The sequence below is a fragment of the Plectrocnemia conspersa genome, unplaced genomic scaffold, assembly GCF_051122295.1.
Source record: "Plectrocnemia conspersa isolate PC_06_02 unplaced genomic scaffold, ASM5112229v1 ptg000003l, whole genome shotgun sequence".
Lineage (NCBI taxonomy): Eukaryota > Metazoa > Arthropoda > Insecta > Trichoptera > Polycentropodidae > Plectrocnemia > Plectrocnemia conspersa.
In genome coordinates, this window is record NW_028277167.1 from 8,495,575 (window position 1) to 8,509,583 (window position 14,009).

A 14,009-nucleotide genomic window follows, 5' to 3' on the forward strand; every position below is an offset into this window, starting at 1 on the left:
TTTGTTTTATTCAATTTTCACAGTAAATTTAATTTTTTCATGTTCATTATTTAAAAAATTAAAAAAATGTTGAACTTATTAAATCCATGTGAGCATATTACAAATACATATCGGAGCAAAAATTTTGGTTTAAATTCAGATTTATTCAATTCATGAAAATGGTTGCATAAATTGGTGACAAAAGTGCTTCTATGGGTGCTCTTTAAATTTATTTTTAAAATTGTTTATTATACTGTTGAAGTCGCAATATAATACTGAAAAATTCTAATAAGTCTCTGAGATTGATAGTGATAATGATAATATATTTTATATTAAATTCATATTTATATATATTTTTTGTATTATTTTCAATCTTATTAATTTAATAGATTTTTTTGTGTATTTATCTCATTATGTAAAATAAAGTTTAATATATTTTAATTAAATTTTGTGGTTTATCCAAAAAATAATACCAGTTTTGTGATCAATTATTTTGAATTCAAAGCTATCAAAATACCAAAAAAATATTCCAAATAAATTTTAGAACCATAAAAATCAGTGTTTCAGATTTTCTAATATTTTTCTAGTTTTTTTTTACACGCTAATGTAATTATAAATGCCTATTAGAGCTATGTTTTTTATATGAAAATGTGTGACTTATTTGATATGAACTGATAATAGAGATAAATTTTAGTAGCAGTTTTTCATTTCACACTGAAGAAACTGATTATAAAAAAAACATTAAATATTATTTGGCCGTATAAGAGTTACTGATTATTAAATCTTCAACATCACGCGGACCCTAACATAAATTACAGTGTTGCTAAAAATGATAAAATCGCTTCTATTTTTATTTTTACTTTTCGAATATCTCTGGCACGCATAATTTCATATGGATTTGAAATATTTATATACATAAATGGATAGCTCTCGAACTGACTGTGTTAACGCAAACAGGGTATAGATACATATCAATGGGTGTTAGAATATATAATTAATCCGAATATATATTTTTTATTACGTATAACATCGATATTTGGATAGTAATTGATTACACCTATTGTCTGGTCATTTTTGTGTTCTTAAATGATTTGTTGCATATGTTAAATATTTGTTAATTTGTAAAATGCTTTCTATATAAATTTATTGTTATATAAATTTGTAAATATATTAATCTGGTATATTTGAAGAATATCAATAGTATCATTTGAATGCAATACAAATGATTGATATAATAGATGGGTAATGAACTAATACGTTTTTTATGTACTTACTAATGTAAAAAATAAATTCTAGTAATTTATGTTATTTTAAATTAACTTATTATACTTATATATACATATGTATATTCCATGCACTCTAATGTAGAAAATCCATTCTGTAGTACGTTTATTCGTATTAGTAAATAAAACATCAAAAAAAGATGCAATTGTGAGCGAATGAAAGTATAGTGTCGAATGTTGTTTTTAGACAATGCTCTTACATTTTCAGTAGATAAAGAAATACAAGTACCTTTTCTTTCGTCATACCTTTCCTTACAGACAAGATTGACGCAGAGTATTTTTTTATTATCGCAAGTGAGTGAACTAAATAATGACTTTGAAGGGAGGGTGTTGACCTTTTAATAGTGATATTTTTTATTAAATTTCTAGTTACATTTAGGACGCACTATTAATTAAATGTTTAAGCGATACTTCAGAAAATCAAATTAGACAAGTAATTGGTCTTGATGTAGTATTAATTATTGACAATCTAAAAATATTCATATGACTGGAGTAGCTTAATGAAATTTTCGATAATCGAAACGAATTAATGCTGTATGTAATCTTATAGCTATATACATATATAGAGCTATTTTCTATGAATTTAGCTTTCGTGAATATCATAATATTTAATAGGGCAAAGGTTTCATCAAAAACTATCTTGTAAGGATATCGTTACTTGTTCCAGGTAAACTACAATAAGATTATGACGTGGGAAACTATTTAATTTGTATATAACCAGCATAGGATAATCTTATTTTTTTATATTATATGTGGTAGAATTTTTTTACAAAATAAGATAATTTTAACATATTTTTGAGACCTTATATCGATTAAGTGTTCAAGTGTCATACTGCTATTTATTATTTATATAGGAAAGAAGAAGAATGTCAAATTTATTTTATTTTTATAAATATATATTTTGAAGCAGGATTGAAAATTTTATATGCATTGGTTATTTGAAAAGTTTGCGAAATAATGTATATATTATATATATATATATACATATGTATATGTATCGGTAATATATCTACAATAAAACTTTTGTATTGTTTTGGTACCTGTATAAAATTTCAAGTCGCATAATTAATTAGCTTAAATAGGTGGTTTGATGTTGAATAGTAACATAGATTATATTGAATGATTGTGTATCTTTTTTTTAAACTATAGAGCAATGGGCTCCAAAATTTAATAGTGGATATACGATCTTATAAAATCAACGCCTTATAAGTGCCAAAACCTATAAGTGCCGCACCATATTGTTTTAAAGGATCGCCTATAAAGATGTCCGAAATTGTTTGTAGTGGAAGTATATCAAATGAATCATTTCATATCCTTACTAAATAATTAGGCATGGAAAGTAATTAGAAAGATAGTTGTTGCATTTATGTATAGTATAGAATACAGTGAAATTGAATGCAGATTTTAAAGATTGCTTAAAATCATTTTATGAATAACGACAATTTTTTCGTCAACATACATTGATTTTTTCTACCAAAGAAAATCATACTAACATTTTCCTATAAATGCTTAGATAAATCAAGGTAATTAAATGATTTTTTTAAATACTATGAAATGAGCTTTTTAAGAAGCACTGAAAAAAAGTGTATTTTTTTCAGAGATTATATTATATTAAAGAATAAAAGTTCTTTCATTATCAGATAGCTAACTTTCAAATTGACCCACGAATTATGTATGTGTATATCTTCGCTTAGGGGAATACCATAGTATGATTTATGTATATATAATAATAATTATATCTTAAGTCGAATTAGATTGCGTTTGTCCATACCCTTGGCACTACATATAAAATATAATCAATCCTAGCATAAGTCACCCCAAATGGTATTGCTCTCCATTTATGTTTACGCTCATCGATCGCGTTCTCAATTTGTCCTTTATCTTCTGAGAGTTGTCCAGGGGATACACTAGACGTGACAACTTTCCAATTTTCTACTGATAAAGGACTGCCATAATCACGGTTTGGGATTTGCGGATGCGCCCTACGTGCCTCCATAGAACAAAGATAGATTATCAGCTATTGAAATTCGTGTAGCTTTGCTTTGAACATCACATCATTAAACTCAAAACAAACGTTCGTGTGCTGCGGCCGATTTGTGATCGAAAAACAAAATAATGGTAAACTCCTCATATTTGGTAGGGTGAAATTGTGTATAGAGCGAGCGCGTGGGATAAGTAGATTAATGTGAAATGTTGGTAAATTCGAATATTTACGACAGACAGTAGGAGTGAAAGTTGTGGTGAGATTAGAAATAGGAATGGGTAGGGAAAAACTTAAATTATCTTATACATTATGATCTTTTGATGTCAATGTAAAACGCCTTCAAGAAAAAAACTAAATAGAGTATGATAACAACTTTTAGGATTTTAAGTGTAGCTTTTTATTAAATTTAAAAAAGAAAAACGCCGTAGTAAATGTAAGACATTTCGCTACTTTATTACATAAATTGCGAGGTGCTGTTAAGAAAACGACATGATAAAATGACTCGCGGGTTTTGATTACCACCTTATAACAAATTTGTTTATACCACAGGTATTGCGAAAAATGCTATTAGCGAATGAAGCTTCTCAGAAATATTACAAAAACATCATTGGCCATAATTTAATAATACATTGAGAAAACATGTTTTATTTAATGAAACTATTGTGTAACTTTGTGCAATCAAAATATATAAAATAATGAGATACAAAGGCACATGAAAATTGTATATAGTATCTAATTTTTAGAATTTTTATTTGAGTAAATTAGGAATAATTAATGGGTGCTGAAAAATAAACTTCATAAACATGGTTTGAAATATAATCAATATCGATGTATAACTTAAATAGTTAAAAATTTCTTAGTAAATTAAATTAAAATATACATTATTGGGGGGTGGTGTCGACAATTCGTTGATGCTCGTTTAATTTTAAGATTTTATTAGAGCAAAACTTTTCGCAGAATTTCTGCTGCAATATATATGATATATGAAATTTAATCATTAAAAATGTTTTAAATTGTAGAAGTGAGCAGAAATAGATAATTTCAAACAAAAAACGTGAAAAAATTCAATGTGTGATAATTAAAAAAAAATTAGGTAAAATTAATAAATTTTAAGAAGTTTTTATGACACAAAAGTACTTAATATTTGAACGGTTCTTGTTTAATCTAATATTTTAATATACTAAAAAATAATCAAAGCTAAAATATATATTTTCATTTGCCTAATAAAAAGTTATATGTAATTTCAATAGAAAAGTGAATTCGTATACAATAATTTTGCACATTTTCTACCACACAAATTAGTGTTAGAATACACGTTTAATTAAAATGTGAGATTAGTTTTCTCCCGTAGGGTAAATTTTTATTATAACCAAATTGTTTTTTTTTTAATTTAAAAAATAAAAAATAATTTAAATTTTTTTTTATTATCGATATTTGATTAATTTGCAAAGTCTAATTATATGTATATATACATCTAAGAAAAACTAAGGCATATATTAATTTTTCTTCCGTTGAGAATACGCTTTCGCTTTCCGTTGATGTTGGCTTAATTGTAAGCAAAGATTTATATGTAAGATTTAGACTTACCGTTTGTTTGCAAAATCGTCAATAATATATGTAGTCATTTCGTCGACTACATATATTATTTTTTTTACAAGATAAATATTCCGGTGGTTTATTAGTTTTTTGATTGTCAACGTCATATCAATAAAATTAACGTCAGCATTATTTTCGTTAATTATTTTAGTATCCGATTTCGAACCACCTGAATTAAAAAAGTCGTTCTAATATCTCTTCTCTATTTTTAAATATATTTTTTGGGAGCGACTTTTATACAAAATATATTAATCTAATAAGCTGCTTATTTATTCTTTCGTCTATATTTTATTTTATCGCTACAAACATTTCCAGTGATAAAGTAGTGTTAACTTAAGATATTTTAAGTCCAGGGACATGTTTTACGAATCCCATAGAAATCACTGAAATATGTTCTCAGAGCTGACTTTGAAAATGTCATCAGGGGAATTTTATTATTGAAAATGTCATCAGTGGAATTTTTATATGTGACTTCCATACTTTTCAATGTAAGAATTCAGTGGTTGGTTTGTAGAAGAGGTTGACAGTTTTATATTAGCCTATAATCACAAGATATAAATCTGATAAGGTGCTAGTAGCATATTTGAAAGAAAAAGGTTGATAAACATAACCTTCGATCCCTAGTTGAGCTGTGAAAAATATGTATATGAAATATAAAATAATGTTTTAGTCCATCTATCTATCTATCTGTAAGGCATTAGTTGATGATTTGTATAAAATGATTGTAGTTATTTTTCAGGCTAAGGTAGTTGCAATTAAATATAAAAATTAGTGTTTAAAAAATATGTTACAATTTTTTTAAATTTACGTTTTACGTTTACGTTTATTAGTGTGAATTTAATTTTTACAGTTGTTTGAATTTTCATTCTATTCTCGTGGACATAATACTGCTCATGTATGTAAGTATACAAGTCAGATTAATACCTTATTTTAAAGATTATTTATAACATGGGAATATACCATATAAATAGCAATATAAAGAGATTTTGTTTGTATTTTGCTTCATACTTTTATATATCCAGTTATCTACGTATATTATTATTTTTAATTACCGAATGCATATTAAATTCAAGGTTTGATGTTTATCAAATCATGATTTAATAAAAGTCAGTACTGAAACCTTTAAAGGTATATTAATCACATTTCAATTAATCCATCAATTCATATTGCTCACAAATTGCGCATTGTTTGAACGCAGGGGTGCGATTATGATATAATCTTTCATTCCACGTAGTACACTTAAATAAAATTGATTCGCATAAAATATTAATTTACAATACATTACCGTATTACAGATAATTCGTTTTAATGCTTATAAATCTATTACGGCGATGATTTATTGCACATTTACAGTTGGATCGCCATGAAGAAGTAAGCAATGATTGTGAGATATTTTTTTTTTGATTAATTATTTTTTAATTGCAGGCTATCGTCTTATGGAAAGCGTGACAAGAAAAACAACGTTTCATATAGCGAAGCTTGGTCTACTTATAATAATACGTTGTTTGAAGCTTATCGGCAATATGAAAATCAGAGTAATAAGAAACATAATTTAATTATGGTTAAGAAGGGAGTTTTTCTAAGTAACGAAAATAAACCAAAGAAAATTAAGAAACGTCTGATAAACGTTAAAGAAAATTATTTGAGCAGTGCTGTTGCGTTTTTGTGTAAAAATGGAAGCTTGCATGGTCTCAAGTTAGTATGACATTTTAATTAAATTATATGAAAAAGTTAATAAATCGATTTTTATATTTTGCAAAATATCTGCGTATTTAATTTTAATTTATTTATTAAAATTAAATGCTTATTTATTATATTAAAATATTTTTTTTTACGTTATAATTAAACTTAAAAGTAGTAAAAAATATTGTATATCCCTATGTATTTTATTTACTGAATTCATACAATTGTTATAAGAATAGTTTATGACGTATTTCAAGCAACCCACGTACACAACTTTTTCAATCTTTTCTATATTTAGAACATACTTATAAATAAACATAATAACAATTTAAATTTTCAATAGGTTCATCGTGGAAAAATCATTGGCACTTGTGGAAAGGCTTGCTTGGTTGATAATTTGTGCAGGCAGTATAGTCGTATGCTGTTTTTTCATATACAGTATGCTTTATACGTGGCTTTCAGTACCTTTTAATTTAGTCATTGATAAGATATACACTCCTATATACGACATACCTTTTCCTGCAGTGGTTATTTGTCCAGAAAATACAGTAAAATTATCTTTTATCAACCTGGAAAATACAACAGATAGGTATGGCAATTGTTAAAAATATTATTTTGAAATGGTATAAGTTCGATATTTTTTTAGAGAGTTACTGTTTGCTGCTTCTCTGATTTGCAACAATATGGTGCCGTATAAGTATTCGTTGCCTGAAGGGGTTGGACCGGAGTTGGACGAAAAGATTCTACGATTCATCAATGATGTATGTATTTTTTTAGTATTCTAAATGTAAATATCAATTTTAAAGTTGTTTTTTGTCATTATGGGAAAAGTTCTTTCAAGAGCAAGTTAATGGCAAACAATTCAACATATAATATTATATTATAATTTGAAACTAAGATTGATCTGTGTTTCGATCTACTCTATAAAACACTCAATTTGTGTTTTTTTTAGATTTTATTATAAATATTATATATTATCAACTATTTCTTTAATGGAGCTATCTATAAATATTTATATATTAATATCTAACAAATATTAACCATATTTATATTATACTTAATTCATTTTTTAAATTATCACCTGTGCAGTATATTAAAGTGTCGTCCACAAACAGACATTTTTTTAAATATTATTTATTATATCAATAATATATAATATAAACAGCAATGGACCCAATTTATATCCCTGTGGTACAACACCGTATGATATTATTCTCTCTTTGGAATGAGCATAATTTATCTTTACTTATACCGATATTCTCTAATTTCTTCAACATTATTCAGATCCAATAAAACTGCTCCAATGGTTTTATTTTTATCCTTGGCTAACAACTAATCATTTATAATTACTTGTAATTTATTTTTTAAAATAACCATAATTAAGATCAGTTGCGCTTGAATTAATTCAGAAAAATTAATAAGAGCATTTTAAAAACGTAATTTTATCGAACTTATTGTATATACAATAGCTAATAATGTTTTTAACGATATTTATATATAATACATAAAAGTGAACCGTATCGGCGTTTGTTTTGTGCATATTTTCACATAAATTAAATAACTAGAAATAATTTAATCGTGATTGAATTATTAAACTAATAAATCTTTGCGTATTGAAACAACAAATACAAGAACGTAACATGAACTTTACAAAAATTGCAACGCACACCTGTTTTTGAGATACGCGTTAAACGATAATAAATGGTAACATTTTGCTTTCTGCAACGAAAAAATTCTGCGAATTTCGGTCATAGTAGACCCCGTCTATAAACATTGTACTCATAAATATTTTTCAAAGGCGTAAAAGCATTTTTGTTGTTGTTGCGAAGCATTTTAAAACAAAATAAAAAATAAAAGCGCATACTGGGTCATGAATCTCGGAGCGGCACTAGTCACTCGGTTATATTAAGAGAAAAAACGACTAACTGTGTTGTTCAAATTTCATTCGAGACGGTATTAATGAATATTTTACAAATATTTAATCAAATTTTCGAATATTCATATAGTTGAAAATCGGGCGAATATTTCGAATAATCAAATATTCGAGAGAGAATTTAGTTGATACTAGTTGGCAGCAATATCAGCTCTTTAAAGATTCTGCAACTTTCATGACTAATTTGGACTTAGCTACCTGCTTTGACTCATTCGTATAATGAATACCTATGTATTAAAACCAATATATTATCTATATATTGACACTACTCGTTCTCATAATAAACATTTATATATTAGTATACCTAATTAGTCGTGCAATATAATATGTATCCGGCAAATCTACAAGCATCTCATTACCGAGATAAATTCTCACTACTCAGATCCAAAAATATAAACCAGAGCTAGACATATTTTATTACAAATCTGATCATCGTGACTTGATATGTTTCCCCAAAGCGTAATGATGCTTTATATAAGATGTTTCATGCAAGTGGAGCGTTCTCACGCACTGACGTCCTAGCCGCTACGGGTAAGAATAAGGGACGCAATCGCGACTCATTCTAAACTTTAAAGTCGTTGTTCTTTCAGCATTCGCGCTCATAGATATTTAGTCAGTTGAGGCACATCTAATCTTTTTCATCGGCATTGATAAACTTGGGTGATTACTCGTCTCTTAAATAATTGACATCAATGCTATCTGCGTACGTTTGAATGACTTTCATGTTGTAGTTTAGAGTCTGTGACACATTTTTCGAAAGCTATGTTGAAAAGTGATTCCCCTGCCTACGTACATTTCATGTGTAAAAAAGTCCCGACTTCTTGCTATTATTTCTGGCATCTTACACTATCATATGCTGCATTAAAATTTACAAATATATATCTCGTTTAAGTTTGGTATATTTACCAATATTTGGTCGAAAACTGAACGTATACTATTCAAGTTGTTTTACTACACAGGGTGAAAGTATAATGTTTGCAAAACGTTGATTTGTGGTATTTAATTATGCACTCTATAGTTATAAGATTCCATTTCAACTTATATTATATTATGAAATGAAAATAAGCCTAGTGCAGCTTAAATCCGCCTTATTACATAGGTTTTCGCTGGAATTTTTATATCATTTAAACTTCAATTAGGCAAAGGACATTTGTCTACGATTCTGGTTCTTTCACTAATAGTTACATTGTCAGATGAATTCTTTTCTACGCTCACTGAATTGCTTTCGCTTAAAATTTAATAAAAACGCTAGGATTTAAGGCTAATTGCTAAGGATTTATTCATTTTATTTTCTACACGCAATTAGTTACTCTCCATATTTAGTTTTTTGTAGATACGATGATATTTTAACCAAGTTAATATTTTTCATATTCCCTCTTTTGTCGAGATCTAAATATAATGTGGGGAAATAATATCGTTCTTCAAATGAAACATTTGAATTAAAATTATATCATTTATCAATACTCTAAACCAATATCATAAAGTGAATGGACACAGCTCCAATTGTTGTGCACGATGGCGAATCGACTTATTCGGGTCCTTCTCAATACTACGCCCCACAGCAGAAACAACCTCTTCGGTGCGCACTGTACGACGTCTCTGCGGATGCGTATTATCAATTAGAGTATGCGTGGTGCGCAAACAATCTATGGTTATTCGAATTACTTACTTGGATGAACGTTTATGTCGACCGTAAAATGGATTAAGTTTCGCGAACTAAACCAGGATTTTCGAAATAAATTTGTATAATTTGCAAGCGTTGTTCTGGTGTTAGTCTATTCATGGTGAAATGGCAAACCAAATTGAGCAGAAATCAGATTGGCTATCGCTGGAAAAGTGTTGCCGGAAGTTGGCGGATTTTTTTTTTAAGTTGGCAAAGAACCATAATTTTTTTTTACGTTTTATCATACATATGCACGTAGGCTCACCGCCGCGTCCACGCAGCACAGAATCCGGTAGTACAAAGACGACTAGCGGTGAGCTTTTAGCTCGGCTTGGGCTAAACATTTCGTGTCCATAACAATATTTGTAATGAGCAAAATTTAAATTGATCAGAACAGTATTTATTTGACTTACCTTCGTAGTGCTTATAAAATCTTAAACGCAACATTTTATATAATACAAACATACATCATACAATTGTAGCTATAAAAAACATTTTAAACGATTTTTAAGTTTCAGAAATTAAAAAAAATCAAATTTGCACCTCTCTCAAAATTATAACTTTATTTATATAATTAAATTGAATGGGATTTGATCTATAATCAACATATTATTCTTAGACTTCTCCAACATGCCACGAGATGATCAGGAGCTGTAAATGGAATTCAGGAGGAGACCAAAGCACTGATTGTTGCAATCATTTGTTCGAAACATTTTTGACTAACAATGGTATATGTTTCGGATTTAACACAGCGTAAGATTATTTAAATATAAATTATTTTTCTGCTATTTTTATTATAATTGTTAAATATATATAATGAACACTCTTGACTATAGTTTTACTGCGTAGAAAATATGCATTAATTTATACAACGTCTCACGATTCTTAATTGCTATTAATCTACCATATACAATCAAATACTGATAATTGTAGACATATTTTTATGGCTTATATATTATTTTTAACACTGCTTTAATTCGTTAGGTTATAATTTATTTAGCACACCATTACTGCCATCATATATAATTATTATTTTGTATTATGTCTAATAAAAACGTTTTTCTTACAAACTTAAGCTTTCAATTTAATGAAAACACATCAAAAAATACCGATAAAAAACACTTTGTGAATTTTTGGAATCCTGAAGGTGGCTATAGTTTTGAACTAAACAACAGTATGACATATCCGAGGAGAAGTTTTTCAACAGGCGATGGTTTTGGACTTACTATTAATTTGAACATCAATAAAAGTGACAGTCAATATATTTGTACAGGGGAGGATTCTGGTTTTAAAGTAAATATTAAAATAATATATCAAAGCAATCTGATGTTAATGACTATTTTTTTGCAGGTTTTTATAGGTTTACCGGTGGAAAACCCATTGTCTCAAAGCTACGTTAACATACCGCTAGAGAAACAGACGACATTTTTAATTTCTCCGAATAAAATAAACACCGATTTAAAGATGAAAAACGTAAACGCTAATATTAGGAAGTGTTATTTTGATGGCGAAAGAGTATTGAAATATTTTAATTTTTATACCGAAGATAATTGCATTAAAGAATGTGAATTGAATTACACTAAAGAATATTGCAATTGTGTGCCATTTAATTTTAAATGTATGTATGATGCGATTTAAAATTAGATGATTTATTAATTGTTACACATTTTTTAGCGATCATTCCAGATGCTCCAATATGTAAAGTTTATAATCAATATGTTTGCATGAACAGCGTGAAAGGTGAAATATGATTTGTTTTAAAGAACGATCCTTTTCTTTTTTTTAAGAGTGTATTTTTTTTTAGAAAAAGTTAACTTCATGTCGATAGCAAGTTATTATTCACAAAAGGAAAAATCAACGTTTGATAAAAAGTACTTGTCTAAAGACTACAATAACGGTATGGTTACATGCGATTGCTATCCACGCTGCATATCAATATCTTATAATACAGAAAGTTTTTATGCCGATATTGTAAAGTTTAATGCTAAAACGCATACCAATACACATCTAACCAGGTATTGTTTTCATATTTAAAATATTATAAATCATTTCTAATTATTATTCCTTTGATAGAGACGAGCTTACAAGAATTGACGTGACATTCAAAAACACGCTATTTTTGGGTTTGCACAGACAGTTGCAGTACGACACAATGGATTTCATAGGTAAAATAATTAAAATATATAAAGAAAAAGTATAATATAATTTATATTATTTTCAGCGGCTGTCGGTGGACTTTTGAGTTTATTTTTGGGTTTTAGTATTATAAGCTTGATAGAGTTTATATATTTTGTCTTTTTGAGACCTTTGCTTATAATACTCTTGAAAAAATTGTATAAAAATCAAGTCAGCACTTATTTACCGTAAAAATAATATTTAAGCAAAAGTGAGCTAGAGACATCTATGAACAAAATTTAAAATTTATTTATTTAAGCTAAGTTACTAACTTAAATAAAATATTTTTTATTAGACAAGTAGCAAACCAATTTTATGCACTACAGATGTCACTCCATTCACAAAAACCACACTACTTTCAAATAGTAGTTTTAGTAAAATCACAAATAGTAGAAATATTCTTTAAATAATAATCTAAAGAATACTTTTATTAAACACATTTTTTTAAAACTTTATATCTAAAACTTGCACTCTATTTTAACGGTTATCGAAGTGTTATATATGTGTATTTTCATGTTTGTATTTATATTTATGTATACGATACAAATGTATACTATATTGATATTATTATAATTAATTATAAATATAAATAAATCTTATCAAATGTATTATAAATGTTTTAATTTCTAATAAATTTAATATTGTACGATAGGAAATTTAATATATTTTTTTAAATCGAATTTTGTATGTATGTATATAAATTGTATTATTTCAGTGGAAGGTAGCAAGAAATATTTATCCGACTTTAACCTAAAATTTTATTGAAAATAATTTGTAATGAATAGACTATGTCTGCAAAGTGGTCGATATGGTGTTGTTTTAGGTCGATTTGGGCTCGGTGGTCGATGATAAAAATATGAAATATCTAAACAACATAATAAAGACAAGTAAAATAAGCAATATGAATTTTTTGGAGGTGATCACTAAAAAATCGATAGTTTTGGAACCGATAAGTTTGTTGTGAATATTTTTCAAAATTATTATTATTGCATAAAAATCAGCTTAATATTTCTTTCAGCTTGGTGTTTTGCAGTAACATGCCGTTACGGAAAAGAATTTACAGTGCTGCTCCAAGTTTGACAGATGTTTATAAATATAATTTTCAAGAGTCAGTAGACAGTAACATATTTAACAGATGATTTCTGCCCTGTGATTGGTTGTTCGTCGTGAAGGATGCACTGGTATTTGTAAGGACACAGGTCAGTGTTGTTTTTTATCGTAATATATCGTTATATCATTGCTTCTTTCACTTTATTTTTCAAAAATAAATTTGCTGGCAACATCGATATTAAGTATTTTTTTGGAATTTGTACTAATTTTACCATGTATTCGACGTTCACGTGAATTCTGCGTGTATTTGTTTTTGTCAACTTACTCTTGAAAATTCACAAACTGTAAGCGCTTGTTCGTTTTCTGTGTAAGTGTCTATGACTATTCTAAATGTACAAAAAAACACTCATTTTCAAAAGTGCCTGCAAAGAGTGTTCGCAGTGCTCTCCTGACTTTTTCAATCAGTCTTCGCTTAAGCTCTATAGTGTATGTTCCAAATAGTTGTATTAAATTTTATTTATTAGCAATATTAATAAACTGTTACTGCACTAAACATATAATACAAATTTAAGGTTAAAACTGAAAATAATATCGAAAAAATCCAAAGATTTCCATTAAAAACGTATATATGTTTTCTATTTTGTAAAGCCCTTTCTATAATTT

At 27.5% G+C, this 14,009-nt stretch overlaps 1 protein-coding gene across 1 annotated transcript; it reads left to right on the forward strand.

The window, feature by feature from the left end:
- Window positions 1-6,205: 6,205 nt before the first annotated feature.
- On the forward strand, window positions 6,206-12,772 carry LOC148236528 (pickpocket protein 28-like). The gene is made up of 11 exons (XM_088182825.1): window positions 6,206-6,213; window positions 6,268-6,537; window positions 6,869-7,114; window positions 7,172-7,286; window positions 10,741-10,874; window positions 11,198-11,414; window positions 11,472-11,739; window positions 11,796-11,861; window positions 11,926-12,136; window positions 12,195-12,286; window positions 12,343-12,772. Exons 1-11 carry the CDS (start codon window positions 6,206-6,208, stop codon window positions 12,486-12,488), a joined length of 1,773 nt encoding a protein of 590 aa, XP_088038951.1. The 3' UTR covers window positions 12,489-12,772.
- The last annotated feature ends 1,237 nt before the right edge of the window (window positions 12,773-14,009 follow it).

Excerpts from the sequence above, each read along its gene's own strand:
- LOC148236528 (XM_088182825.1), top strand. Across the intron at positions 10,875-11,197 it reads TGTTTCGGATTTAACACAGC|CTTTCAATTTAATGAAAACA; the intron begins GTAAGATTATTT and ends TACAAACTTAAG. Across the intron at positions 11,415-11,471 it reads GGGAGGATTCTGGTTTTAAA|GTTTTTATAGGTTTACCGGT; the intron begins GTAAATATTAAA and ends ATTTTTTTGCAG.